This window comes from Rhinolophus sinicus, chromosome 8, assembly GCF_057876585.1.
Source record: "Rhinolophus sinicus isolate RSI-liver-muscle chromosome 8, RSI-T2T, whole genome shotgun sequence".
Classification (NCBI taxonomy): Eukaryota; Metazoa; Chordata; class Mammalia; order Chiroptera; family Rhinolophidae; genus Rhinolophus; species Rhinolophus sinicus.
In genome coordinates, this window is record NC_142508.1 from 21,831,523 (window position 1) to 21,858,770 (window position 27,248).

At 37.1% G+C, this 27,248-nt stretch overlaps 1 protein-coding gene across 11 annotated transcripts in view; it reads left to right on the forward strand.

The window, feature by feature from the left end:
- CADPS2 (calcium dependent secretion activator 2) overlaps positions 1 to 27,248 on the forward strand; it is a 479,588-nt gene that overhangs the window by 438,369 nt on the left and 13,971 nt on the right. For all 11 annotated transcript variants that reach the window (XM_088799948.1, XM_088799951.1, XM_088799947.1 and 8 more), the window contains 3 exons: positions 1,963 to 2,046; positions 2,148 to 2,180; positions 15,895 to 16,002. In XM_088799948.1, the coding sequence (XP_088656074.1) occupies positions 1,963 to 2,046; positions 2,148 to 2,180; positions 15,895 to 16,002 (225 nt within the window). The remainder of the gene's footprint in view (positions 1 to 1,962; positions 2,047 to 2,147; positions 2,181 to 15,894; positions 16,003 to 27,248) is intronic.

Genomic DNA, 27,248 nt, shown 5'->3' on the forward strand with positions numbered 1-27,248 from the left:
GAACTCTGACCTTCGAAATCCATGCACAGGGTTCTTGCCTCTACCTCGCCTTGTACCTCAGCATCACTCCCAAGTGTGAACATATACTCACTTCCGGGCACCAAGAACTAGTAGGTGCTGTGCTGGAGCCGTCAGTGGCTCAGGTTGTCTGGTAACCATAGCGATTGTCGCTCTCCTCCTGGCACGGGAGGTCACCCGGCACACACCGCCTCTTCTGATTTGAGTTACAAGAGATGAGGCATTTTCCACAGAGGGCCATTAACTTTGGAATTCCCTTCCCCTGGTCTGACATGGCTCTAGAGTATTGGTCTTCTGGGTCTTTGCAAACCACGTCAAGTTGGGTTAGCCAGCTGTGATTGGTAAGAAATCCTAACGGGCAGTAAGAAAGTGCTAAATTGACTTTTAGTTGTGAGCAATTGTAATTTTGTGTTTTTTTGCTGTGTGTATCCCTTAGGATAACTAACCAGCTGTACATAATTCTCAATCTTTAAAAATAAAACTTGAGTCAGCAGTTTGCATGGTTTTGTTTCTGTGTTCTTACATCAGGTCGCAAATGATGTGATGGAGAAACCTATAGGGAAGTTCTTGTTTCTTTTGCGTAAACTATTTTGCAGTAATTGACCAGCCGCAGAGAAAAGATTATCTCCCGTGCACTCAGTGAGTTTTCTAGTCATCAGAGACCAATAAGCTGTGTCCCTGGAACTATTACCACTTTGCTGAAGAAGCTGCTATGTGAACAAAAACCAGCCTTCATTAATTTCCCTTTTCGTATTTAAAAAACCTTGTCAGTATTTTCCCTTTGGGAGTGTATAATTTGTCAATAGTGCCTATGATTTTAGCTGTAAAAAGGGAACATGTAGGGCAATAAATCCTTATCAATATCTCTTATTTATCTTCATGCCAGATCTTAATGTTTCCAGTCAATGAAATAAAATTCTCCACGTTTAATTACGTTACAGTATACATGTCTTAACTTTCAGTTTGTAGAAATATAAGATTTTAGAAATATAAAACACTTTTGAGACTAATTTTAATTCCATATGTCCCCAACATACACACACACACACACACACACACACACACACACACACACACAATTTCGCTGATGGAGAAACTGGTGCAGTGATTGGCCGGAGCCCACATAGTAGTTAGTACAGAATCAGGATATATATTCTCAGTCTCGTGCTCTTTCTTTTGTACCTGCAGTGTGTGTATCTGCTTTAGCTCCCTAACTTCTTTGCAAGCTCCTGCAAGCAGCAGGATGGTCCTTACACGCCCCAGTGAGAACTGTTTGATAAATGCTTGTTACCTAATGTCAGACTTCATTTCAGTGTTACAAGAGCCCTAAATGTTACATGTCCCTTTCTTTATCAGTCCTTTTTTATTCAACTTCTTCTGTAGACAGAAAAAGTTAGGGAATGGCCAAGTGACATATGTTAGAAGGGATTTAATTAAGCTTGACCATCGTTTCTTCTAGACATCTATATGTTTTTTACTGAGGTATAATGGACATGTAAGATTATATTAGTTTTAGGCATATAACACAATTATTTGATATTTGTTTATATTGTGAAGTGGTCATAAGTCTAGTTAACATCCATCCCCATACATAGTTACATATGGTTTTTAATTGTGATGAAGACTTCTAAACATCTGTATTGAAGTTGAAAAGTGTTTTAAAGGAACAGTCTCAGGAATTTAAAGTTATTTATTAATGGTTTAAGTTTTCTCACATGTAGCGACCAGACTCCCATTACACAGAACGTCTATGTTATTTTCAGCAATGGGAAAGACCTTAAAGTTTATCTTTAAAATGAAAAAGTAAACATTGTAAGTCAGCCCCTCAGGTGCATACATTGTGGATTTCTGTGCCTTGGAAGAAGTTGGTCCAGAAATCGTTTGCCCTGTTACTAGTTTGTATGCACAGTAATTTTCTAAATACTCATCATAAACTGTTGGTAGTTTGTTGCAGTGTTGGAAGGGGTGTTGTCGAAACTGTCAAGATATGATGAAGGCACTTTCTTCTCATCCATTCTGTCATTCACTGTAAGTATTTGAGCTCTCCTCTGCTTTTGCTTGACTGTTGTCATAGTGCTTATCTAGCAATTAAGAAAATAATTCTCTTAATTATCTTTTTTCCACTTAAGGTGAAAGCAGCTGCAAAATATGTTGATGTGCCAGTAAGTATTTTTCATTTGCTTTTTAAAACTATATGTAATTCTTTTTCTTTTTTTTTTTAAATAATAATTATAGTTCACCACGGGTTTATTTCACATCTTTAAACCAGTGCTATTCCTTCCAGGCAGCAGCTTATTTTTCTTAAGGGCTAGCCCTCATAACAAGGCTTGGGAAGGTTATTTCAGTGTACTTTTTCCATTGTAACTTTGGAACTCTTATTATAGAGGTCAGTTCATCGTGAAAACATGTCAGCTCAGTTGCAGAGGGTCTAGCACGCTAGGATAGGGTAGGAAATGCCTCACACTATTTATAGAAAAATGCTCACGCTCCCGTCCCTTTATATGAAAGATGTAACAGGTTTCTTATAGGAGTTAAAGTAACAATAACGATGAACCGGTTAAATCAAAGAACTAATTTTCTAAATACAAAGGTGTTAGAAATCAATATTCACTTATTTTAACATCTGGTTTTTCACAGAATTCTTGGGAAATAATTTGTAACCTGTAAATTTGCTCAAAAATTAAGATACCGTGGAAGGAAATTATGAAACTTACTTAGCTACGATGAATAAATTCACGATACATACATTCAACAAGTTAGTGCAGCATTTGTAAGTTGGTAATCATAACAAAATTAGTTTTTGCCTTAAATCCTATTAGGACCTATGTGATCAGATACTAAGGTGTTCTGTTTAATCATGTATCTTGGCATATGTATGAATTTTCAAAGAATTAGAGCACAGTGGAAAAAAACTTAAAATTTAAAACTAGAAGGAATGTAAGTCATGTCATCTTTGATGGAGCCAGCGTCACATCTCTGGATCGTCAGAATAAACATTAGTGGTTTGAGTCCTGGCAAGTTTGTGTATCAGTTGTAGACGGCTATTATTTTTTTTAACACATAACTGCATTTTATACTATGAACTAGATCAGGGGTGTCCAAACTGCGGCCCACGGGCCAACTGCAGCCCATGATCCATTGTTAATTGGCCCGCAGCAAATTCCAAAAATATATTTAGTTTACTTAAATAAACCAGGTGAGGCAATACTACTTCACCTCGAGTGAGTGGCCCTGCTGTTTGTGTATTTTACCACATATGGCCCTTGGTGAAAAATGTTGAAAAAAGTTTGGACACCCCTGAACTAGATAGTCCCCAGATTTATTGCTGCTATAGTTATTATAAGTGAGCAGTGGAAATGAAAAGGCCCCTGACTTTCCAGCCTTTGTATGGGGTTTCTTTGGAGCAGAGCTTTTATATTTTACAAAATATAAATATAACATAAAATGATTCCCAAAGAAGTCTTGGCATACTTCTTGTCTTGTACCGAGAGTCAGAAAATCGTGCTGGGCAAATCAGCAGAAATAATCATGTGTAGGGTTCTAAGCAGGAGCACAAAAGAGACAGAAAGGGAGAATTAAGGGGAAGAGTTTACATTTGCTGTCTTAAAAAGAAAGAGACAAGTAATCACAGGCACACAATGAACTTCATCAGAATTCCTAACACACATTTTATGGTATAGTTTTTGTTTTATTTTGAGTTACAGGTGGAACGGCACACCATAATATTCCTGTTCTCAGGGCTTGGGAAGTTCTTGATTTGACCCTCTGCTAGATTTGTTCAACCCCATCGAACTTCAGAGTTGAAAGATACAGAAAATGGTTCATTCATTCTCCTTCTCAGTATAGAAGTTCCCTCCCCCGATACACCTCACAAAGATTCATTCAGGCTTTAAAAATTTGTTTAGTGATTGCAGGCTCACCATAAGTCAGCCTCCCCTTTTATATAATGAGTTGAAATTTTATAGCTCTCTGACTTCTGCCTCGGTTCTGACCCCTCTTCTGCAGGATAGCCCTTCAAATATTTGATGACAATTATCATGCCTCTTCTTCCCCAGAGATACGGGGGCTATTCCATGGGATATCATGTCTGAGGAATTCTTGTTTTCTGTGTTAAACATCCTCAACTTTCTCCCTGAACTCACAAATTAAATACTTATTTAACATGTACTAAGTGCCAGGCCCTGAGTATACATGATGAAAATAGCTGTTCAGTATCTAAGGATGAAAGAGATAGAGAACTAGGCATATCATGAAAACAGCTACAGCAATTGTACCCAGATGCTTAGTCATGGCAGTCACTCTCCAGACGAATTCCAGTTTACCAACTAATTGCCCACCTCCCCCACCCCCAGCATAGCCTACTAAACCTTAGATGTGGTCTGGCCATGGAGAATTACTAAGGAAGGAGTTTCTTCTTGGGATCTGGACATCACACCTCCATTATTGATGCTTCTGCATATTAACTTCAAAAGCTGTGAGGTGCTGTTGACTGTTAGTTCTTTATGCTAAACCTCCAGCAAGCATGCCTCCCTGAAGCAGTCTTTTAAGGAAAACCTTTTGAGAACAAAAGAACACTGGCTCACCTTTTACAAAAATTCACTCAAAACAGATTAAAAAAAAAAAAAACCTACCTGTAAAATGCAAACTATAAAACTTCTAGAAGAAAACATAATAGAAATATATGTGGACTTTGGTTTGGTGATGACTTTTTAGACACAACACCAAAAACATCCATGAAAGAAAAAAATCGTAAGTTGGACTTAATAATCGACTGCTCTGCACTGTTAAGAGAATGAAAAGACAAGCCACAGACACATATTTGATACAGGACTTGGACCTAAAATGTCCAAAGAACTCTTAATACTCAACAATAAGAAAGCAAGCAACACAATTCAAAAATGAACAAAAGATCAGAACAGACACTGCAGCAAAGCTATATGGATAGCAAATAAGTATATGGAAAGACACTCACCATCATTTGTCATTAGGGAAATGCAGATTCAAACCATGAGATACCACTGCATACCTATTAGTATGGCTAAAATTAAAAAAAAAAAGAAAAGAAAAGAAAACCTGGGACGGCCAGTTAGCTCAGTTATGCAATGCTCATAATACCAGGGTTGCCGGTTCGATCCCCGGGGGGATCCTGTGAGCTGCGCCCTCTACAACTAGATTGAAACAACTACTTGACTTGGAGATGATGGGTGTTGGAAAAACACACTTAAAATAAAAAAAAAATAAAAAATGTGTAAAGAAAAAAAATTGACAATAGCAAAATGTTGACGAAGATGGAAACCAACAGGGACTCTCATTGCTGGTGGAAATGCACAATGGTAAAGGCACTTTGGAAAACTGACAGTTTCTTACAAAGCTACACAGTCTTACTGGGCAACTGAACCAGTTACATTGCTACATATTTATCCAACTGATTTGAAAACATATGTCTACACCAAAAGCTTCATTCAAATGTTCATAGCAACTTTATTAATAATCACCCCAAATTGGAAGCAACTGAAATGTCCTATGGATAAATAAGTGGTGGCATAGCCATACAATTGGAATACTCTTCAGCAAAAAAAGAGAATAAATAGCTATCAGGCCACGAGAAGACACAGATGACTCTTAAAGGCATATTGCTAAGTGAAGCCAGAGAGGGCTACATTCTGTATGATTCCATGTACATGACATTCTTGTAAAGGTAAAACTATAAAGTTTATAAACAAATTAGTGGTTTCCATGAATTCAAGGTCAGGGAGGGTTGAGTAGGTGAAGCCAGGGAACTTTTCAGAGCAATGTAACTATTGCATGTGGTACTGTGATGGAAGGTACATGACACTATACATTTGTCAAAACCTAGTTTTACAGAACAACGATTAAATCTGAGTATATGCAGAATTTTAAAGACCAAATAGGAGATCATGGGATCCCAGGATGGAAAGGAGACTATGATAAAATAATCTAACTCTATTGCAAACGTGTGGAATAACCTCACTGAGAAAGATGGAGCCAAAAGTGCTGAGTAACTTTGGAAATGAGTGAAGTCTATAAAAACAAAGGAAAAAGGAACTGTACATAAGCACTGTACTCTGGTTGTTAAAGTGTCTCCCCACAGGCTAACAATTCAGAAACCACTGTACATGTACATGGCATGTGAAGGGATGGTGGTTGGTGGGAGCCATTTCTCACTGTTGAAATGAGAGATTGGAGACAAGCAAGAGGAAGAGGCTAGAATGATCCATGTGGTAATGGATTGGAGTTGGAAACATCAGTGTGAACGTGTCTTTAGCTTAATATAGAACTGGTTACATATAAAAAAATTTTTAGATATATGTATATGCATGGGTTAGTATATATACACATATACTCGTAGTTCCTTGGTCTGTTAGCTGAGAGAACCGAGAAGCAGTGATATACCCCAGTAGCAGCAAGCACACCCAGTGCCCAAATCTTGACCTCTAACCTCCAGTAAAACGAACCAGGACTCCTTGGAGAAATGGCTGATACTAGGACCTGGGCAGGAAATACCCAAGATGAGCCTGGAGCATCTCATAGTGACAGAAATTAAAGTGTTCTAAAAAACACACAATGATAGAAGATAGCTTAAAGGGACACAGGAGACAACTGAAAGAGCTCCCAATGGCCTGAGCTAGAAAAAATTGAGCAACCAAATAAATTAGGTAGTATTAAATTATAACCAAAAGTATAAAATAAATATTCATTTGTCCTTACTGATACAATAAATGATTGACCAAGTAAATAAATGGGGAGAAAGGTAAATCTCTGATGTAGAATTCCAGATAATTAATACAGATACTTTACTCACGAAGAGTCAGTACAACTCCCCACTCCGTAAGGCTGTGCATAGTGACTTTCTTCCAAAGAGTACAGTATGAAAAAGAGGGTGGGGAAACAGATTTGCTGTGGAGAAACCTGACAAATACTATGGCAGCCAGTTGACTGAGGTCAGCATCAACAGTGACAAGCTATGTTGAGAGGATTGACTTTTGATAACTACTCTGTGGTCTTCCTCCGAAAACCCTATACTCCAGTCTAATAATAAAAAGAATATCAGATGCATCCCAGTAGAGGGACATTTTACAAAATACCCAACCAGCAGTCAAAATTGTCAAGATCGTCAGAAACAAAGCTGGTCTTAGCAATTGGCATAGCCAAGAGGAGACTAAGAAGATATAATGACTAAATAAATGTAATGTTGGATTATGGATGGGACCATGGAATAAAAAGGACATTGGGTAAAAACTAGGAAATATGAATAAAGTGTGGACTTTAGTAAATAATAATACATCAATATTTGTTCATTAATTGTAACAAATATACTAATGTAAGGTGTTAATAATAGGAGAAACTGGATGTGGGGTGTATGGGAACTCTGTAGTATCTTGACAATTTTTCTATAAACCTAAAATAGTGTATTCTTAAATAAAAAGTTTACTTTTTTAAAAAAAAAGAGGACTGTATTAGGACTTAATAATACCTGAGTTTTAATTCTCTTCATGCTGCTATTTGCCCTTGAATTAACTATATGACTTTGGGCATTACTTTTCTTAAGCGGCCTCAGTTTAGTCATCCATAAAATGGGTGAATAAGTTATATAAACTGCATTAGTCCTTTTAACTGTGACACTCTATCATTCTTTGAATTCTTGGTGTCTGTCCTGTTCCATCCAAGAGACAGTCGAGCCCAAAAATGTCACCTAGAAAATGATGAAAAGATGAGCTAGAAAAGTCAGTGGAAAAAGTAGCAATACCTTTTAGCAATACTCTCATTTTTCTTTTTTTTTACTCTCATTTTTCATAATTTAGAAAACCCATAAAAATTTATTCTATAAAATGGAGTATTAGATATATAAAAGCTAGCTATGAAATTAAATGACATTCCTAATGCAGAAAAGAGGGAGAAGTTTATGTTTGTTTCTAGAACATACCTGAATGTCTGAGATTCCTTACAGTTATGGCATAGCTGAAAATGTGTAAGAGTTAATAACAGAAAATGACTTGACTCAAGCCCTTTACATATAGCATGTTATGAACATAGTTTTATGTATCTTTGTAATATAAACTTTTTGTGACACTTCTGTATAAATGAAAAACAATCATATGTAAGAGGAAAAAAAAATCAATGTCTTTCTGAAGAGGACTGAATTCCAGTGTCTGTGCTTCTTAGCGAAGAAGCTGGTAGGGCCCTTTCTGATCAAGGTGATAAACTGTGACCTTCGGATGCATGGTTTGGTAGATTCGTTCTTGGTGAAACAGCCCTGTCCTGGAGTTGTCATTACACAGCTCAAGGCCCCATCAGAGAACCGCAGAATGTACGTGTTAGCAAAGACCTTAGACATATAAGAAGAGCAAGACCTGAGATGAGTGAGTCTGTCTGTTCAGCAGTAATTTAGAAGAAGGGAACTCAGGCCTGGCAGAGAGATAGCTGGTATTTGAGGTGAGGACCAGCATGAAAATGTTCACATTAGCTTTCCAGACGGGAACCGTCAGCCAAAACCAATTATTCAATAGGGTTTAAGTGTTATATTAGAACTATCCCCCCCCACCCCAGAAACAAATAAATTGCCTACCTATAAGACAGGGAAGACGCAGATGACGGCAGTGTATGTAAAAAAGTTGTGTGAAAAATCATGAGACATAATAATGTGGGGTAGCTGCTAAAAACGAACAAACAAACAAACCCACAAGGTAGGATGGACAGGACCTGTGGAAACAACACAACAGGGAAGCTGCCCACCCAGACTCAGGAGCCAGCCTGCCTGTGTTCGAATTCTTGCTCTGTCACCACACTTAGTATCTGTATGACCTTGGGTACCACGTTGGTCTTTTGACAGCTTTACTGAGGTATAATTGATATATTAAAAACTGCACATATTTAATATACACAATTGGATGAGTTTGGATGGTCTTGTTAACACTGTCACACACATTGCATATGACCTGTGTGCTGGACAGTGAGGTGACACCTAAAGAGACGTGGAGGACATGATAAGGATTACTGTGACCAAGCAGAGACCAGGAGCAATGAGGAAGCAAAGATCCAATTCCCCACTGATTGGCTACGCGGTGCTGGTGTCTGATGCTGGCGTCCTCCTGAGAGGATGGACATAGCTTATCCTTGTCTTGTCTGCATTAATCTCTCAAATGTGCTGCCTTCTTTATGACATTTGCCAGAGAGTTGTCATCCCCCGACTCCCCAGAATGTGGCTTGAATTCAGCCCTGTACTGGACGGATTTGATGCGGACGCCAGGAGCTCAAGTCCTGCCTTTACCCCTGCTAACTGTCTGACCTGTGCGCTTCCGTGTTCCCACCTGTGCAATGAGGATAGTAATATGATCCTGTGCTGCCTCCCACACTAGGTTCTTAGGAAGATTTACTGAGGATATTAACAGGAAAGTGCTTCGTAAAGGTCAAGCGCTATTGCAATAAACAGGATCGTCTTTGCTTCCACCTGGAACGATGCTTCTTGCCCCCATGCAATTTCTCTACTGTTTCCACCCCAACTTCAGAACATGAGCACCTTCCAAAAGAAAATCACTTTCCTGCCACAGAGGGAAAAATATCCGATTGTGTTTCTTTACTTTCCTTCTATTTTAGAATAGGAAGCACCTGACATATATCAATGGTGACTTTCTCAGTTCACTAAGAATAGTGCTTGCCCTCTGGCTTTGCTTTCTTCTGATATTGTTTATTACTTAGATAAGGCCACTTGACTACTCAGTGGTTTGTGTCAGAAGGAAAGCCAGGCAGAACATGGGGAATGGAGCACCTAACCCCTGGGACATGCTCACCTGGAGAGGACTGACGCACACCAGGGCCAGGTTAGAGGAGCGGGGGAGGTTGTCCTTCCTAGATGAGCGGTTTGCTTCTCGCATCTTTAGTCCTTTGTTTTTTGGCCTGTCTGCCTCATCTTTACTAAGGTAAATCCATAGACTACCTCTGGACCCTGACATTCTAGCATTCTCGGGTCTCCTCTAAGCCAAAAATCTGAAAGATTCCAAATTGGGACTGAGTAAATCAGTCCTAGGTCCTAGTCAATCTCAATTTTAAAAGCTTGATGAAATAATACCCACAGCATTTGTATTTCCCTTGAAGGCCTCAGAGCAGTGTCTGTAGTTGATAGCATAACAACTGTAAATAGATCAGAGAAAGGTTAGTGGACATTATTGTAAACTGGTAGACTTAATAATACCTTTGTCATCATTGTAGTTATTACTCATGAAAATAATAGTATAAAGCTAGTATGTGACACACATACAAGCACATTCCTTGTTTGGAATCCTGTGTCAAGAGCTATTTCTCTAAACTCTGAGGCATGAGTGATCCTTATTCTAGATCAGAAATAGCAAGAGAGATATTAGATGCCCATAGTCTCAAATGGACAAGACGTAGTAAGATTTAAATTGAACCCCAAATCTCAATTGAAAATCAATCTGCCTCTTTTCCTTAAGTGTTGCAGGCGAGTATCTTAAATTATCATTCAGCATCCGTTTAATATTTTAAATAACCTCCTGTTTGGAAGGATTTCCCCCAGTAATACAACAAAAACATCTGACATACTAATGCTCAGATCTATAAATGTGTAAACTATGTGATTACTTAGAAGAAATTGTGGGAAGCATTTATGTGAATGTTAAGAATGAATTCAATATGCCTGCCTCAGAAGCATGAATGATAGCAGATTCTGACTTCAGATCTTCTCCTAGACAGAGTTATGGCAGAAATTGGTCTATACTCACAGTATACTCGTAGACAAAAACAGCCTTACTCAGAGGAGTAACTCTGGAGTAACGGAACCCCTTAAAAGTGAGACTGCACAAAATGAACACATTTAAAATACACATGTTAACATGCTGCAAGCCTCAAAAATGTTTTCAATAGCATCTGGATGCCACTGTCTTTAATTCAGAATTTACTTCCCAACTTGGAGACAAAATATGTAAGTGTTGTATATGGAATTTTGAATGTGGCTAGATTTAGCAAAGAGAAAGGTGCCTCCCTCGCCGCTTTACTGCTTGATATATTAGTTCAGAATTTTTCTAAAGAACACTGAGAATGTTTTTGTTCGTTGTTTTAAAAAAATAGGTACACTATTATTAGATAATCATAAAAAATGCATACCCTTCTGAATTTCTAACTGTTTATGTCCCCCCACATGAATGATTTCTCTTCCTAGGCTTATATAATATTTAAGTAGGCATAAACATAGTTGAAGGTTTCAGTTCTGTGTGTTTCCTTTTGATTTTCTTTGTGAATACAATATAATTATTCTACTTAGTAAACTTGTAAAATATATATATTTTTACAACATAGTAATAATCATAGCTATACTCAAAATCTATTTTTTAAAGTATTTGATAAAGTATTTGCAAGCTTATAACTTATTTAAACTGCTCCAAATGCTTTTAATGAAAAGTTTAACTTTAAGAGCATTTTTACTCACGTATAAAGATGTAGAAATTGCTGCATAAATGCCAAACTCTCCCTTAAACTATAGTGTTTTTAGCAATACCCAGGCTAAGTTATGTGTTTGTAGAATGATGTCCTGTGTTCCTTGATGATCTATTATAGACTGTTTCTGATCCTGCAATGCAAGACTGAGCTATAAATTGTTCCTACACAATTTCAAATTGAGAACACATACTATTGTTTTAAATCTTACCAGACCCATTTTTGTCCAAATGGTAGTAGTGACCAGATTCAGGTATTTCATTTACTAACCATGCAGATGACCATAAATCAAGATACCACAGTTCTGCTCTTGCTTGTTTCTTGAAGGCAAGCTTTTCTAGGTTAGGAGAAGTGCACTTTTAAATTAAGTCAATTATACTGTAGCTTCTAGTTAATCTTTGAGACTGGAATACTATATTTAAAAATTTGTCTCCTCGTTAACTATGCACCATGACAGTGTTTGCATAGAGTATTGTTAACCTCTAGTGGAAGGTTAAGCGGCTTCTTCTGTATCTAAATCTGTCGCTGTGAAAAATGACTGCGTGTTGCACCCACCTACCCAGGAATGGGGGAAGCAAAACTTACTATACTTGTGGGATTAGGTTTAACAGCAGGAAGTAAGAGCATTTACAGCATATAATTAACAAAGTGGGTTTTTTTGTTTTGTTTTTTTCTTTTTTTAAACAGCATCTTTCATCTCACTCAGTTAACTAGTGATTAATGCTTCAAAAAAAGTTGTTGGAGTCTGCACCCTTTCTTAAACTCATTCACTCACTGGTGTGTTCTGTTATTTATGCAGCCAGTGTCAGAGGAACTCACCTTACCATATTTTACTTCCTTCGATATTTATTGATTTCTTTATGCTCAAGGGGGAATCTGTTTAGATCCTTGTGTCCTTTTATTACAACTCTGTTAGCCAAATTCTGTTCTTTTTTTAATCGAATTAGAAGTAACTCGGAAACTCCTATTTTTATATTAGAAATTACTACCCTAATAAGCAAGAGGAAGAAGTTAGTGCTTAGTGAACTGAGGCTCTCAGCGGTTTTAATGGGAGTAATGAAAAAAAGTATTTACTCTAAGTGGTATTTAATACATAGCGTGCTTGCTATGTGTTTGTTAATTATTATTTTCTCATATTCATTAGGAAAACTATAATTTAATTGCCAATACAGAAAAGACTTCCAAATGTAGCTCTCTAGAATATGAAATGCTTGATACAAACTCATCCAAAATCCACAGCTGTTGATGTTGAGCAAGCTTTTCCTTTGGTAAGGTTGGTGGTCCCCCACTTGTAGCGGCATTCTGCCTCTGCAATGCCGTCACGTGCATTCTTTTCATTTACACTCCAGGAAACAAAAATTTAACAGAGTGTGCTTACTTTTTTGTTTTTTACCTCAACTTCTTTTCTTAACAAAATAACATGTAGTGATGGAATTAGAAGCAGTGACTTCCAAAGTATGCAAATTTTACGGCCAGAAAACCGTCTTTGCACAAAGGAGCACTGAACCAGTGATAATGTCTTCTATCCAAACACATTTGTACTGTAAGTAGAAACTGTTTAAAAGGAAAATTACATCTTTTTCAGCAATTTATCGGAGATAATTACCCTTTATACACCAAAGGAAGGATAAAGTGTTTTAAAGAACTATAATTCTAATTGGTAAATGTCACCAGCTGTTGCAGTTACTCTTCCTTGTGTATATTCTTTTAATGATTATAGTCTCATGCCACAAGCTACATGAAAATATATTCACTGGGTGTGAAATTCCCATATGTCAAAGTTTCAAGAAGAGGTAAACAGCTCAAAGATAAAGGAAGAAATAATGCTAATGAGAAATGTAAGAATTCTAGGTTTTGTTTTCTAGGTAAGTGGATCTTAATTTGCCAAAAGGAGATAAAATGTAATTTCAAAAAGGAAAAAAAGAAAAAAGAAAAAGATGGAAACAATTTGTTGAAATAAACTTTTAAGTCAGGGTCACCTCACACCCTCAACCAGAGATTTTTATTGCCTTAGAAAGTTGTAGAACTGTCTCAGCTTACAGATTTCAGTATTGTACCCCTTGGGTCTGCCACAAGGAACAGCATTTGGTTTTCTTTTAGGCTTAAGCTGTAAAGTGTTTGGTACTTTTAGACGGTAGAGATAAACTCTTCCTGGACAATGTTTCATGATTTCTCATATTATCTTGAAAACGATCAAGGAGACCAGCAAAAAATACCTTAGAGTCTATGGAAAGTATTTAAAGCCATAATTTTCCAACCTTTCTGGCTATAACTTAGGTCCAGAGATTGGGATGGATCAAGTGGTTGACTAGATTAAACTTCTAAGCGTACTCTTCCTTTAAAAGACAAATGAAAATGAGGTTGGGGTGGGGAGAAATGGTGGAGAAGGCAAGCCTCTCAATTGTCTGTTCTTTAACTCCCAGTCTAGCTTGGGCTGTGCCCAACTGGCTTTGTTGCAAGACACCTGACTGAAAAATGCTGAGCTAACTTGTTATTTTGTATAGAAAATTATTCTCATGTCATTTTCATTCTACAGCAGTATGTTTTGTGAATTTTCTCATTTTCAGTGTTTTGACAAAGTTTGAGGGTATGGAGAGACACATTTATGAATTAGTTGTCCTCACATATTAATAGCAGCTGGTAATCTTTGTACAAATCACCCTGCCTCTTCACTGGAAAAACTGTTGTATAACACCCCCATACTCCCAGAAGAAAGCAGCCTAGGTTTCTCTTGGTTATCTTTGTAGTTATTTAAACTTTCAAACATTGCTATGAGAATTATGCAGAAAAATAATGAAGGAATGAATTTGGTAATTGCCGCTATTATGTTTGGAATATATTGCCTACGTTGTCAATAGAAGCTCTTGAAGAAAAGACCAGTGAAGACATTTATATAAACAGTTGTTTCAAATTATAACTGATAACTAATTTTCATATATCAGGATTACTTTTTAAAGAACCCTTGCATTTATGTGGTACGTATTTACATTTAAGCTAAACATAAGAGCAGTAACAACTTGCTGTCATTCTCATCGCCAAGAAATAACTTTGTTTCCAAAGAAATCAAATTAGATTTTATTAATGAGATATGCTTGTTGCCTGTGCGCTGGTTAAGAGATGGGAAGTTTTATCACTGTATATAAAATATACTCCCCTCCCAAAAACAGTGGTAAGAACTTTCCTTCATTTAAGGAGAAGACATTACCACTGTCCTAGTATCACTCAGATGTATACCTTGAGTTGTTTTTCCAGAGGATCTGGATCATTTAATAGTTAAAATTTAACTGTTTCACCTACTTTCCTTGCAATATTTACTTTTGCAAAAGGAGTCTGTCGATAGAGGTCATAAGTGTATTCTATGGATGTGAAATGATGTAAGACTAACTGACTTATTTGGGCGTCAGTTCTACAATCTTGTTCTTGTCAATGCCATAATCTAATCAAATCAATCAATCAATATATATTATGACTCAACCCCAGGTGTAGATAATACAAATGCACATTTTCATGAAGTAGTCCAGCTGTGTGAAACTCAAGAAAGAACTAAAGATAAGTCTAGAAGGAAAACCCATTAGGTGCCCTTCAGGTTGTCCCTTCCTCGTACTGACTTTATAGATTCTAAAGCAAGGAGCAACTATATTAACTGCCCTAGCTCCTCTAACATTAGAAGACACTAAATGTTGGATAACTTGGGAAAGTTGTCGAATACACCTCTTTGTCTCTTGATCAGAGACCAGGTCGTCAATTCTTATACTGCATTTCTAAAATAAAATAAATCCTTGAGCTACTGTTGATAAATATGAATGAATAGAAACAATGGATAACTCATTTTTGGCTTAAATTTCGCTTTGTAATGCATTAAATGTTTTTTGCCCAATATCTTCCTAATAATACTTCATTCAGGTTAATAAGAAAATTTAATTTGTATTCCTTGAGCACCCATAGTAGTTGAGGAAGGCAATCCAAGAAAAGCTAACATTTTTATTAGATAGATAGATATGTAGGTAGATAGACCAGCTGAGATGATGGAAAACAAATTGTATGTGCAATTAGGAAATGATTGCATGTGGGAATTTTTTAGAAAATTCATTCATTTATACTGCTTAGCATTTATACCCTTCAAGATAGCCATTCTAAGAAAAAGATATCTATACAACCATATATTTCTGATCATTTTAGTGATGATATGACCTGAAGTTCTAGACAGTGATGATAAACTTTTATGTACTTTAATTATGCAGTTTACTGAAGGTGCTCATTGTTGATTTGGTCTTAAGCATACTTTTCTAGTGCAGTTTTTGAAATGATATAGTGACTGATTTTTGTTCCCCACAGTTGTGATTAAATAATATTTTCACCATCGAGACCTGATATTATTTTATTTCCCATGCTTTTCCCTCACAACAGAAACCAGGGATGGATCTGGCAGACACCTATATTATGTTTGTTCGGCAAAACCAGGATATTCTTCGAGAAAAGGTCAATGAAGAAATGTATATAGAAAAGCTGTTTGATGTAAGTAACTAACATTGTAAGATATGCTGGCATTATTGATACTGTGAAGGGAAAAGTTGCATTTTGATGGTATATTTGCAAATCCAATGCTCCTGTTTTGATCCTTTTTCTTCTGTACAGCTAATATAGTTGTCAATTTTATTTCTTTGCTGACAGAAGCTTTAATTGGCTTCTTTTTGAACATGAAAACTGGCACTGTTAGAATGAGCGTCTCAAAAACCTTCTAAGGTTAATTTTAATAAGCAAGATGATAATCAGTTTACTGTCGTGTACGTCATCATTTGACTTGCCTTTGCAGCACTCCAAAGACAGAATCAGATTGTAATGGGTTTGTCCCCTACTATAAAAGTTTTCTAAGTCAGTAAAATAGTCTTCAGCTGATCAAAGAAATAGACGGCAGAAAGCCAACTGTCTCCCACTCTACTGTTATTGAACATTTTTGCCTTGAGTTGCAGCACAGATGTATGTGAACAGACAGAATATCGCAGTTTCGTCAGTGTGAAGGTCTTCATTTAGGCCAAGTAACTCCTAGAGATGGGGGATTGTGATTGTGGATTCCATGATCCATCATCCAGTGTCATTTCTTGAGTATCTGTAAAGGAGACTAAGAGAGCAGTCCATTTCAATAACAGTTTTGGCATTCATTTGTAATTATTAACAGACAGTTCATAGGAAATGGTCTTGGCTTGTGACATAACTGCATAATTCACTACACTGCTGATGCTAAAATGTAATATTTGCTTTGAGCTGTATTTATTTATGTACATCTTTGCGTTTTAGAAGTGCTTTTCTGGCAGTTTCATTTAATTATGCAAGTTGCTGCAAATGTTTTCATAACAGCAATTCACGGGCTTCGTGGTGACACTTCAGCTGTGGCAGTTACAGAAGGTCCTGCTATGCTACCATCTCCGCCATAGTCTGTCGTGCAGTGTTCACTGTCTGTCAGATTGGGTGGTCAAAATGAGTCTCATCTTTCATATTTTATGTTTCTAGCTTCTACCCAGAGTGTTTTACACTAAAAGTATCATCTGTTTTAATAAGCTAAGTGTTAATATGTGTGAAAAGAATGATTTCCTAAAAGCTTTGATGCCCTGCAGGGGTAGAAAAATTATCATCCATCCAGCTGGCTCTTTTACAAAATACTGGAACCATATCAGCAACTTCTGCTTAGGTTTGGTATTGCTTGGAATTTACAAACATATGTTTCACTTCCAAGTTCTCTTTCTTTTTTTTCCATATGTGGTAATTTTCAAAAATGTTGAACAGAAAACGAAAGTTGAATTGATGTTATTCCCATTACGTTTCTTCTCAGTATAGTTAAAGCACATATTCTGTGGTGTAAAAAAGGTAGAGTCATTCTGGAAATAGGCCATTGCAGATAGTGCGTGTGTGTGCGCGCGTGCGCGTGCGCGCTTAACATCTTTAATTTTTTTTCCTTGGTGACCTATGTGCTACAAAGCTTGCCATCAGTTCATAACTAAGGTAATTTTTTTTCTCCATAAAGATATTGCCCACTTCAACTCCCCTTCATTCACCAAACTTCTTTTGAAGACTTTTTGTGTGGCAGCCGTAACAAACGTAGCTAACTAAAGTGTATGCGAAGAGGTCAACATTAAAACGATGTGCTAGTTTAATTGTTTTGGCTCTATGTACTGTCCTTTCAATGCCTAAACATTTGACACGGCTGTGGGTTTGGTTCTAGAAGGAACCCTTGACAAGCAAGCATTCCGTCTTGGTTCCGAAGGTTTGGTCATTTTGCATGTTCTCAGTGGAATATTGGACTTGTTATTTGTAAAAGAGTTATAATGTCCTTAAACATTCTAATATTTTTAAATTGCCCATTTTTATTGCTGTGATTAAAAATAAAAAGCAGGCTCAACTTCTATTGCTATGTCATCAAGAATAACATGTAGAAAGGGGTACGAAGAGCCCCCAATTAGCCAACACTGAATTTGCCTCAATTACAGTTAGTAAATGAGAGGTTATCAAGTATGTGTTGAAAGGTAAAGTAGGATGTGTATCTTAAGTAACAGATCATTACTGAGCGACGTTAGATAATTATTGGAAATCCACTTGGCTGGAGCTTAAAATAATATTGTTAGGTGTCAAGAAACAGCTGAAAATAATGACCCTATAAATACTGTTGGTGACATTTGCCTATTACAGATAAAAGATTGAAGAGAATAATTTTATTCAGGCATCATGACAAACTTTTGCCATTATAATTAAAGTACTTTCTGAGTAGGTAAGGAAATTTATCAAAATTATCAAAAAAGTAATAATGGTGGCCTTATCTGTCACCACTACCATTCCTGGGGCACCTCCAAGGACCAAGAAATTTGCTAAGTGCTTTACCAGTATCATTTTTAGCCTTCTGGACCAGAAGCCATTTTCCTCATTTTATCCTCATTTTCAGTCTAAGGAATCTGCCACTCAGAGAAGTGACTTAAGTGTTGAATCAGACTTTGAAATTGTGTCTTTCTGGTTTCAAAGTCCATGCTACCTCTGCCATACATCACACTTCTAAAATTTGCAATGGGAAAACTTCGTTGTAGAAAGAGGGCTGGACCAGGAATCCAGAAACCTGAGTTCTAAGCCATACCGTGTTTCCCCAAAAATATAATATAACATAAGACCGGGTCTTATATTAATTTTTACTCCAAAAGACGCATTAGAGCTGATTGTCCTGCTAGGTCTGACTTTTGGGGAAACATGGTAGTTCTGCCATTAATTGTTTGTGTGAGTTCAAAAGTTAGGTCTCCTGTTTTAAGATAGTGTAGTTACTACACATAAACTGAAGAAGTTGGTCTAGAAGTCCCGATAGTTTCTGAAATCCCTTCCAGGCTTTAAACCAAATAAATTCAATTAGTTTTAATTTTAGCAATGGTAACAAAAATGACTGGGTTGGTTGCATGCTGAGTCCTGCACCCCAGAATAGCAATTCTACAGTTTTTCATGATGGCCAAGTGAAAGCAGGGTACACCACCCAAGCAGCAGTAGTAAATGCAGTGGATAAGAAATAGAAGGTAGAGAAGAGATTATATATACAAGCATATCTGTGCCATACCACCTTCTGTGTATCTACCACCATGGTTCTGAACCCCAAATTTAGAAAAATAGTTGGAATTCCATATAATCTGTATTCATGCTAACTTTTTCTGAGTGACCAGAATATTTTAAACAGAGACTGTCTCTCTGCCTCTCTAGTGGTCATTGGTACCCATGCTAAGTTTCAAATCTACATGTTAAATTTTCTTTTTCAATTGAAAAAAAAGGTATCTTATCTGGGTAAGGGAAATCTTAAAGGGCATTCTCCTATAGGAGGAGAGATGGATTCACCAAAAGAAGGTTTTTCTGCTTTGCAAGCAATCCTTTACCCTGATGTCCTTTTTCTTACATATAAAATGTCATTGTCAGCAGCCTTTTTACATTTTTTATCAAATCAAAACCAACTACAATTTGTCTAATCCCAATATAAAAGCATGACAAAGATTTTCTGTTTCTTAAATTCCATTTTTTTAATGCCTACTGTGATGTTTCTTTCCACACTCTCAGGTTTCATGATACACAGTGCCAGCCACAGATGCCCGTGTGTCAGGAGAGATGCTGATAACATTCCTTGAGAGCTTTGGATCTCTAGGGTGGAAAATGGTCATGTTTCAGAAGTCAAAATTGATATCTAATGTAATTGCCGCAAGAGCACCCTCTGCGGTCATTTCCTAGTGTCCAGGAATATTACAATACTGAGACACTTAAGAGATCTAATTGTCCAGGACAGACACCAAGCCTACCTCTCTAAACCTTTGTATATTTATGAGGCACTGCCCACCTTGAGTCCCTTGGAAACAATTTCATTGTAAGCTCTCATGTTGCTAAAGATACATCAGGGTGTAGTATTCAATTGGTAAATCATGCAGATCAAACACTCTCTTGTATTATAAACTCATTAAATATTTAATTGTTGAGGAGTTTCATCTCAACGACGTTTTTTTTTTTTTTTTTTTAATGTTGTTGTGGTGTCTTATAAAATTAAAAGTAATTATATAAACTATTAATTTCTCAGGACTTTTCTTGAAAAGAATTCTTTTCAGTAAAGAAACTCAAAATGAAACATTTGAAGTAAAATTGACCTAAACTATTTAAATGAGTTCAGTAGCCATTTTAAGATATGATAAGAGAAAAAAACCTGAAACTATTATAGGTAACTGTGCTTCTCAAAATAAAACTAATTTTGCATTTATATCTAAGCGCTTGTTTGTCTCTAGACTCCCAAGTAAGAAAGGGAGGAAATGCTCAGAGTTTTTGAAGTTAGTGTTTCACACCAATGCCCAAACTTTTTGATTTAAGAAGGCATTCATCCTCAGTAAGATCAAAACTACTGTTCTTAAGTTATTTAAAGATTCAGTTGGTCATGTTGATTTCCCAAGAATAATAGTTGAAATCAACGGAGCATAGGTAAGAATGATTGCTTGATAGTTTCCTTCCATAATACCCTCGGTGGCATATATTTAGGACTGACCGTCCACTTTTTTAGTCATATTCTTTGGATGAATTTCTTTGTGTATGTAATCAGCCTCTTTATTAGGAATGCAGGCTGGAACCCATTAACGCTGAAGATTTCTTTGCCTTCTTGCGTTTCGTAGAATTCTATGATATTGTAGATCTGTTCTCTCATATGTGAAAGTTGATTGAAAAATAGTAGCTTTCCTCTTTTCAATGATCTTTGACTCTCAAATGACTGGAAAGTTGTTATATAGACTACATAAATTAGTATAGATTCCCATTACAGAGTATTTTCTTTTTGGTTTTGTCTCTATACAAAAACAACTCAACCATAAAACATTAACTGTGGGCCTGTTGTGCCCAACCATGATTTTCCTATCAACACTCAAAATTAAATGTTACTATCACTCTCGTATCATAACCGTTATTACCCTTTTCCATCAATAGAAAGCGATGGATGATATAAGTCCGATGATGCACTCGAGGCCATTTGAGATCATTCATATCTAAACATTATGTGTGTACCCTCCTGTCTCGTTGCTACTAAAAGTAGATACAAAGTTTGACTGTTTGTGTTACTGGAGCAGCATTTCATTCATCTCACACCTCACATGTTTGAATAGTGTTTCTTAGCTGCTTTAACACATTGTTTACCAGATGGTTGTTTTTGTTTGTTTTTTTGTTTTTATTGTATATATTCCTGCTTTATTTTACCTACGGTGTTTGCACTCACACTGGAGTTGTCTGACGTCGTTTAAGACGAGCCCTGGTCAAACCTGCTCTGTGTATTGTCTTGTCTGCCTCAGTAAGTGCTGGACAGAACTTGCTCCTTAGCTACTTTTTTCCCCTCAAAGTTTGTTTCTCTTTTAAACCTCTGCTCTCAGATTACATCTGTCTGGTGCACTTTAGTTAATAATCCTCATTTTAATGTAAAGTTATTATTTGTAAGTGTAAGAATTTATAGAAGGATCTACTTTTGATGTATGGTGTGTGTGCCAAAATAGCTTTGGCAAGTCCAGACGCGGCTCACAGCGGCCAGGGGCCCGCATTTGAATCTAAGCTGTTGGTGAATTAAAACCTGAGAAACTTGAGCTAAGCGTGCCTAATTGCCTAAAAGAAACTCAACAAGAAAATGTATTGTAGCGTGTTGATCTGATTTCTTTGATAATTCCCAAGAATCTTCAAGAAGTATGTGGACTTCTTACTTATGTTCTTGAAATGTGATCACGGAACACAATTGTCATTTGGCACATTCCCAGGAATACACATCTTTGCATGAGGCACCTGGACATATGTGGCAGGTCTGGTAGAATCAGCTAATTAACAACACAGGCTTAAACAGGCACCTCATCTGGCAGTGCAGTTAGTTGCCTGATGGCGCTCAGCAGGGTTGGGTAGTGCTTTTTATTTTTCTTTCCTAATGGTCTGCTGCCCACCTAATTCTGCCTTATTGTCAGTCTCTACTTACCACAGCTTGGGGCCCTCCCAGGAGGCTAAATTATTATCAAAGGATTAGGGAGATGTAGCCTTGCAGCTCTGACATTTGTGATTACTTGTCTATGCCAGAACACTAATTAGCTGTGACTAATTAAGAAAAATGCTCCTGCCATAGAAAACCATTTAAAAGAACGGAGAAGAAGAAAAGCAATTCAAAAGCTGAGCAGTGCTCTGATTTGCTGATGCTCTTTAGATTTCCACCAGAGCCTTAACTCACCTTTAATGGTGCTCAGGATTAAAAAAAAAAAAAAAAAATCCCACATGCAAACTGATCTGAGGTTTTTGCTTGAATAGGAAAAAAAAAATTTTGCCGATCACCTAAACTCGCTTAGCAATGGTAAATGGTCTTTGATGAATGGGAGCAGTCAAAACTTTCATTTTCATCCAGAAATTTTTCTCAACACCAAATGCGTAAATATGCATTGGCAGTGAATCACCCAAGCCAAGAACAACTCCTTAATAGTCATTGAAGAAATTCGAATACTCTCTCTACTAATTTTATGAAAGATAGTTGAAATGCTTATAAGAAACATATTGAGCATTTCGGAAGTGATTTAGTATTGATTTCTTGCTACTCTCACATTTAAGGTGGTTTGGAAATTCTGACTTCTCCACACAGAGTGCCTCGTTTATCCATGGTGACTTTGCATGCTTGCACTGCAGCTGGCCACCGGTGACTTATTAATGAAAATACCCGGGCCTCCCCTGAGACCAGCACCTTTGTCAGTTGACCAGAGTGATGTTTTCATAGAACTGATGATAGCTACTACTCTCCTTCTCTTCAGACCTAACTTCATAAGCAAATGACACGTGGCTTTAAGACCATTTCTGTTGGGGCTTGTTGAACTCCCCCCACCCACGCCGCCGGTGCGCCATCCCCTCTGCAAGCTTTCCCTGCAGCACCATCACCACCATTCACAAGTGGGCACAGCAGTGGCAGTCAGATTACCACTGTGGATTAAGTCCAACTAAAAAAAAAAATCTGTGTAAGGAAGTAGCTATGGTGGTGAAACCATTATTTGATGTGTTTATTAAATGCATTAAAAGGAAGCTATAAAAGAACAATTTTCAGATGCTTATAAACACCTTCACTTGAGAGAGCACCTCAATGTCCTGATCTCAGCTCAGCCCTACGTAAGAGACCGTCTAAGTGTTGCTATCTTATTATGGGCAAAGTATTTTGCTTGAAATCCAGCAAGTTTTCACCCCTACCTCCCCTAAATTCTTCATGCTGTTTTTTAACCCCATTTCCCCTTTCCCTCTCAATGGAGAGCAAAAATCAGGTAGCTGGCATCCTCTAGGGAATAATCTTTCCTATATATGAAGACTGACTGGTATTAAGCCGCCTGCTGTGAGTGTCCATCCCAGGACAAATAATCCCTATTCGTTTAACTTCTCTTCTAGCCCTTTAATCATCTTTGTAACTGCTCTTTCAAACTTCTCAAAGTTTTCTGTCACGCTCATGCTTAGGGTTTAGAGTAAGGTGTAGGATGCAGTATTTGAATGTGGCCGACCAGGAGTGTTTCAAGTCATATTCCTATGTATGCATTCTAATACATACTTTCTCGTGTCGATGCTCTACTGAGCCTCATAAATTTGGTTTCGTACATTCTCCACATCTATTCATGTTGTCTTTTTCCTCAGTGACTGCCTATCTTATACGCACACAGTGCATACATGTATTGATGTAGAACGTTCATTCAGCTGATGTTTTGAATGCATAAAGTCTAGAAAACAAATCCAATTCACCATTTAATTACTATGTGTAAGGAATGGTAGTGGATGGTGGGATTAAAAGGTTAGGCGTTGGTTTTGTCCCACATAGTTGAATATTTCTGTCACAATAACTCGGTAGGATTCTAATTAGAATAGGAAATTGAAACCCCTCTTATTAATCATTTATTCGTCTAACCAACATTTATTGGACATTTATTTTCTAAAGGCCACATACAGTGCTAGAGGCTGAGAATACAGTGTGAAACAAGATCGACCCAGGCCCTGCTCTAAGGGAACTTACATTCTTAGGACCAAATGAGGCTTTTGAAAAAAAATGTTAATTTCTATGTTAAAATGTTTCATGTTTTCATCTAAAAAATAGGTATGAACAGATTTGTTTTTCAAATGGATGTACTATGGAGAACTAAAATTCAGTCCTCTTTCAAAATAGACAATAGTGACTACCTGAGGAATTTTGTCTGTTTGTTTGTTTGTTTGTTTCTCGCTGTTTCAAGTGGATGATTGGAAGCTTGCCAAAAGTTAGGGCCCACACAAAATATGTACCTAGCTCCAGAGTTGGCAATCTCAAATGCCACCACTGAGAAATAAGGGCACACTCTCTTTTTCTCCCTTTCCTGAGTTCTTTCCTCAAAAGTCAGCTTACCCCAGCTCCCGGGAGAGCCCTAATGCTCCCTCAGACCATCGTTTACTACCACAGCTGTGGTATTTTTCTGCTCTTTTTACAAAACAGCTCACAAGGCCAACAAGTGTAGCAGGCACCCAAGACATGTCACTTAGTGGGGAAAATGCACAGGCAGCACTGCCAGCCATACCCCACATATGCCCCAGAGCCTCAGATGACCCCCAAGAATGAGGACCGGTACCCTGGAGCATATGCTGGAGGGCACAGCAGCATCTGGGCACGTAGTGTCATCATACCTGTCGTTGTGTGTACATATGTGTGTGGACACTCGTGGGTGGGCGTAGACATGGCGTTATGAGTGTACAGTCCTTTCTCCTTTAATTCATCACCTATAATGAAATTAGACTGTCACCTTTAAAGGCCTTTTGTAGGCCCGTGTCAAATTTCTGTAGCCAAATGCGGTTGTTTACTTTTTGGTGATTTCTGTTATACAACTTTTAACATCTATTAAATTGTTGTTCTGTTAATGAAGCATTATTTAAATCACAATTAATCTGGCTCTGATATTCTTCTATCCTTTTTCTATTGAGAAGCTGTCCTGTCACTAACATATATATATGTAATATACATTATATATTTTATATTACAAATATATTTGAAAGCATTCAATCCTTCAACATATACGGAGTGCTGTATGCCAGACATTCTACTGAGGGCTGGAGGTATCAATAAGAGTAAGACTCCGTTGCTGCCTTGTGAATATTCACAGCTCCTTGAGGCAGACATATAGCACATTTTTATAGACACCTGTCCAAAGTTCTAGCAGCAGAAAATACGAGAGTATCTAATTCTACCCAGGAAGAGAAAGGATTGGCTTCATAGCAGACATAATGGTTAAACTGAATCTTAAAGGCCAGAGTGGATATGGCCAGGAAAACATAGTTGGGGATCAAAGTCCAGACAGAAGGAGTGGCCCAGAAAACATAGATACAGAGAAACCCAACTTCTAGCAGAGCAGCAGGTCAGTCAGTTTGCTGAAAATGGTTCCCATGGGAGTACCCCATGGGTCGGAGACAGACAGGTTGCTATTTACTCCAGCCCTTACAACACTCTTGAAAAGTCATTTTGGAAAGATTGTTGCCCATTTTGTATAAGGAGACTGCAGCAGAAAGTCCTGCCAATAGTTAATTCTCAGACATAGGTTTTTATCTCAAAACAAACTTGTGCCACTCAGTACCAGGTCCAGGAGTCTAATTTATTTTTATCTAGATTACATTATTGACTTAAATGTAATATTGACCAAAATTTTATCTGTAATATTCAAAATAAGTCATTCAACCAGATGAAAACGTCATAGTGCCCAAATGAACCATCCATAGACTATATCTGTGCCCCAAACTGGTACCTACACCAATATAACTGGATGGACCACTGAGTTCATTTCAGTCTAAAGATTTCTCAAACTAGTATCCATCCCGTCATTTGATAACAACTGATTATCTGAAATTTTCACTATAATCACTAGTCTTTGTAGCACCAGGAACAGAGTCACAGGATAAACTTACAGAGGCACTTGCCTACTTGATAATAATGAATAGTAGGGAACAGTATTGATTTTAATACTCTGTGTGTAGCATGGAGATCGATAAGCTAGTTTAATAGTATTACTTTCAGGACATTTGGGAATGAAGGAAATTCGGATTAATGAACTAGTAGTGAGTGGAAAAGTGTGTGTGCAACTCCCAATTTATGGAACTTAACCCTGTTCTGTAATTTACTCTGTTGTAACTGAAAAGGATCTAATTCATATGGGAATATCTTGGTTATTACAGTCATATATTTAAAAAAAAAAAGAGAGAAAATATGAAGAAAAAGTGTTGAACTTCAGAGTAGGAAAGTTTTTTCAGCATTCAGCAAGCATTTATTAGGTACCTGCTGTTAGTATGTCTTACATTTTCTCTTTCTTAACAGACATCATAGCGCTCATGAACTCTCCTTTACAGACTTGCTTGCAGAGTTCCAAAAAAGTGCAAATCACCCTGAATATGAGGTTATTGAACATGAAAGAAAAATACATGAATCAAATACTTTTCTGTTCTATGTTTAACAAATGAAGAAGAAAGCTGCAAATATAGATCGATTTCCTTTATGAATGAACCAAGGATCTTTGTGTACATTGTACTGTTTTGTTACAGTGAAGAAAAGTCCTTCCCAGAATGCCTAAGCATTTGCGTGTATGGCACTTCAAAACGTCTTAAGGGGAAATGTGGGAGATGCAGAGCACAAGTGCCAGTTGGTTGGTTATCCTAACAGGAAGTGTGTTTCTTTAAAGAATTTATGTACATTACCTATTACATTATTGGGTTTACAAATAACTTTGGTCTTTGGAAATGTAGATTGTGTTAACTTGCAAGAAAATGTGGTGGACTTCTTTGGACCAATAAGTATCTCCTGTATTACTTCACAATCCTGTTACGATGACTATCAGGAACCACCAGGAATGATAGTTGTTTTCTTAGTTGTCTGCTAGAAGCACCAAACTATGCTTAAAGAGTCAGATTTTATTGACAGAACAGACTGTTTTCTAGAAGAAAACGGAATAACCTAGCAAACATGAGCACAGACTTGGAGTTTAGATATCCAATGTAATTCTTAACCTTGCCACTTACACTTGTTGTATAAGCTTGAATAAATTGTTTAATCTAAATTCAGTTTTCTATCTATATAAGTTCAGTTTCCCCATGTGCACAATGGGAGTAATAGCCATCCAATCAAGGTAAGAATTAAATGAAATTTTAACTGATGCATTTGAACTTCCCATGGAGTATTAAAAAAATATACCCTATGTCTTTATAATCAGAATTCATAAAAATAATAATAGTAATAA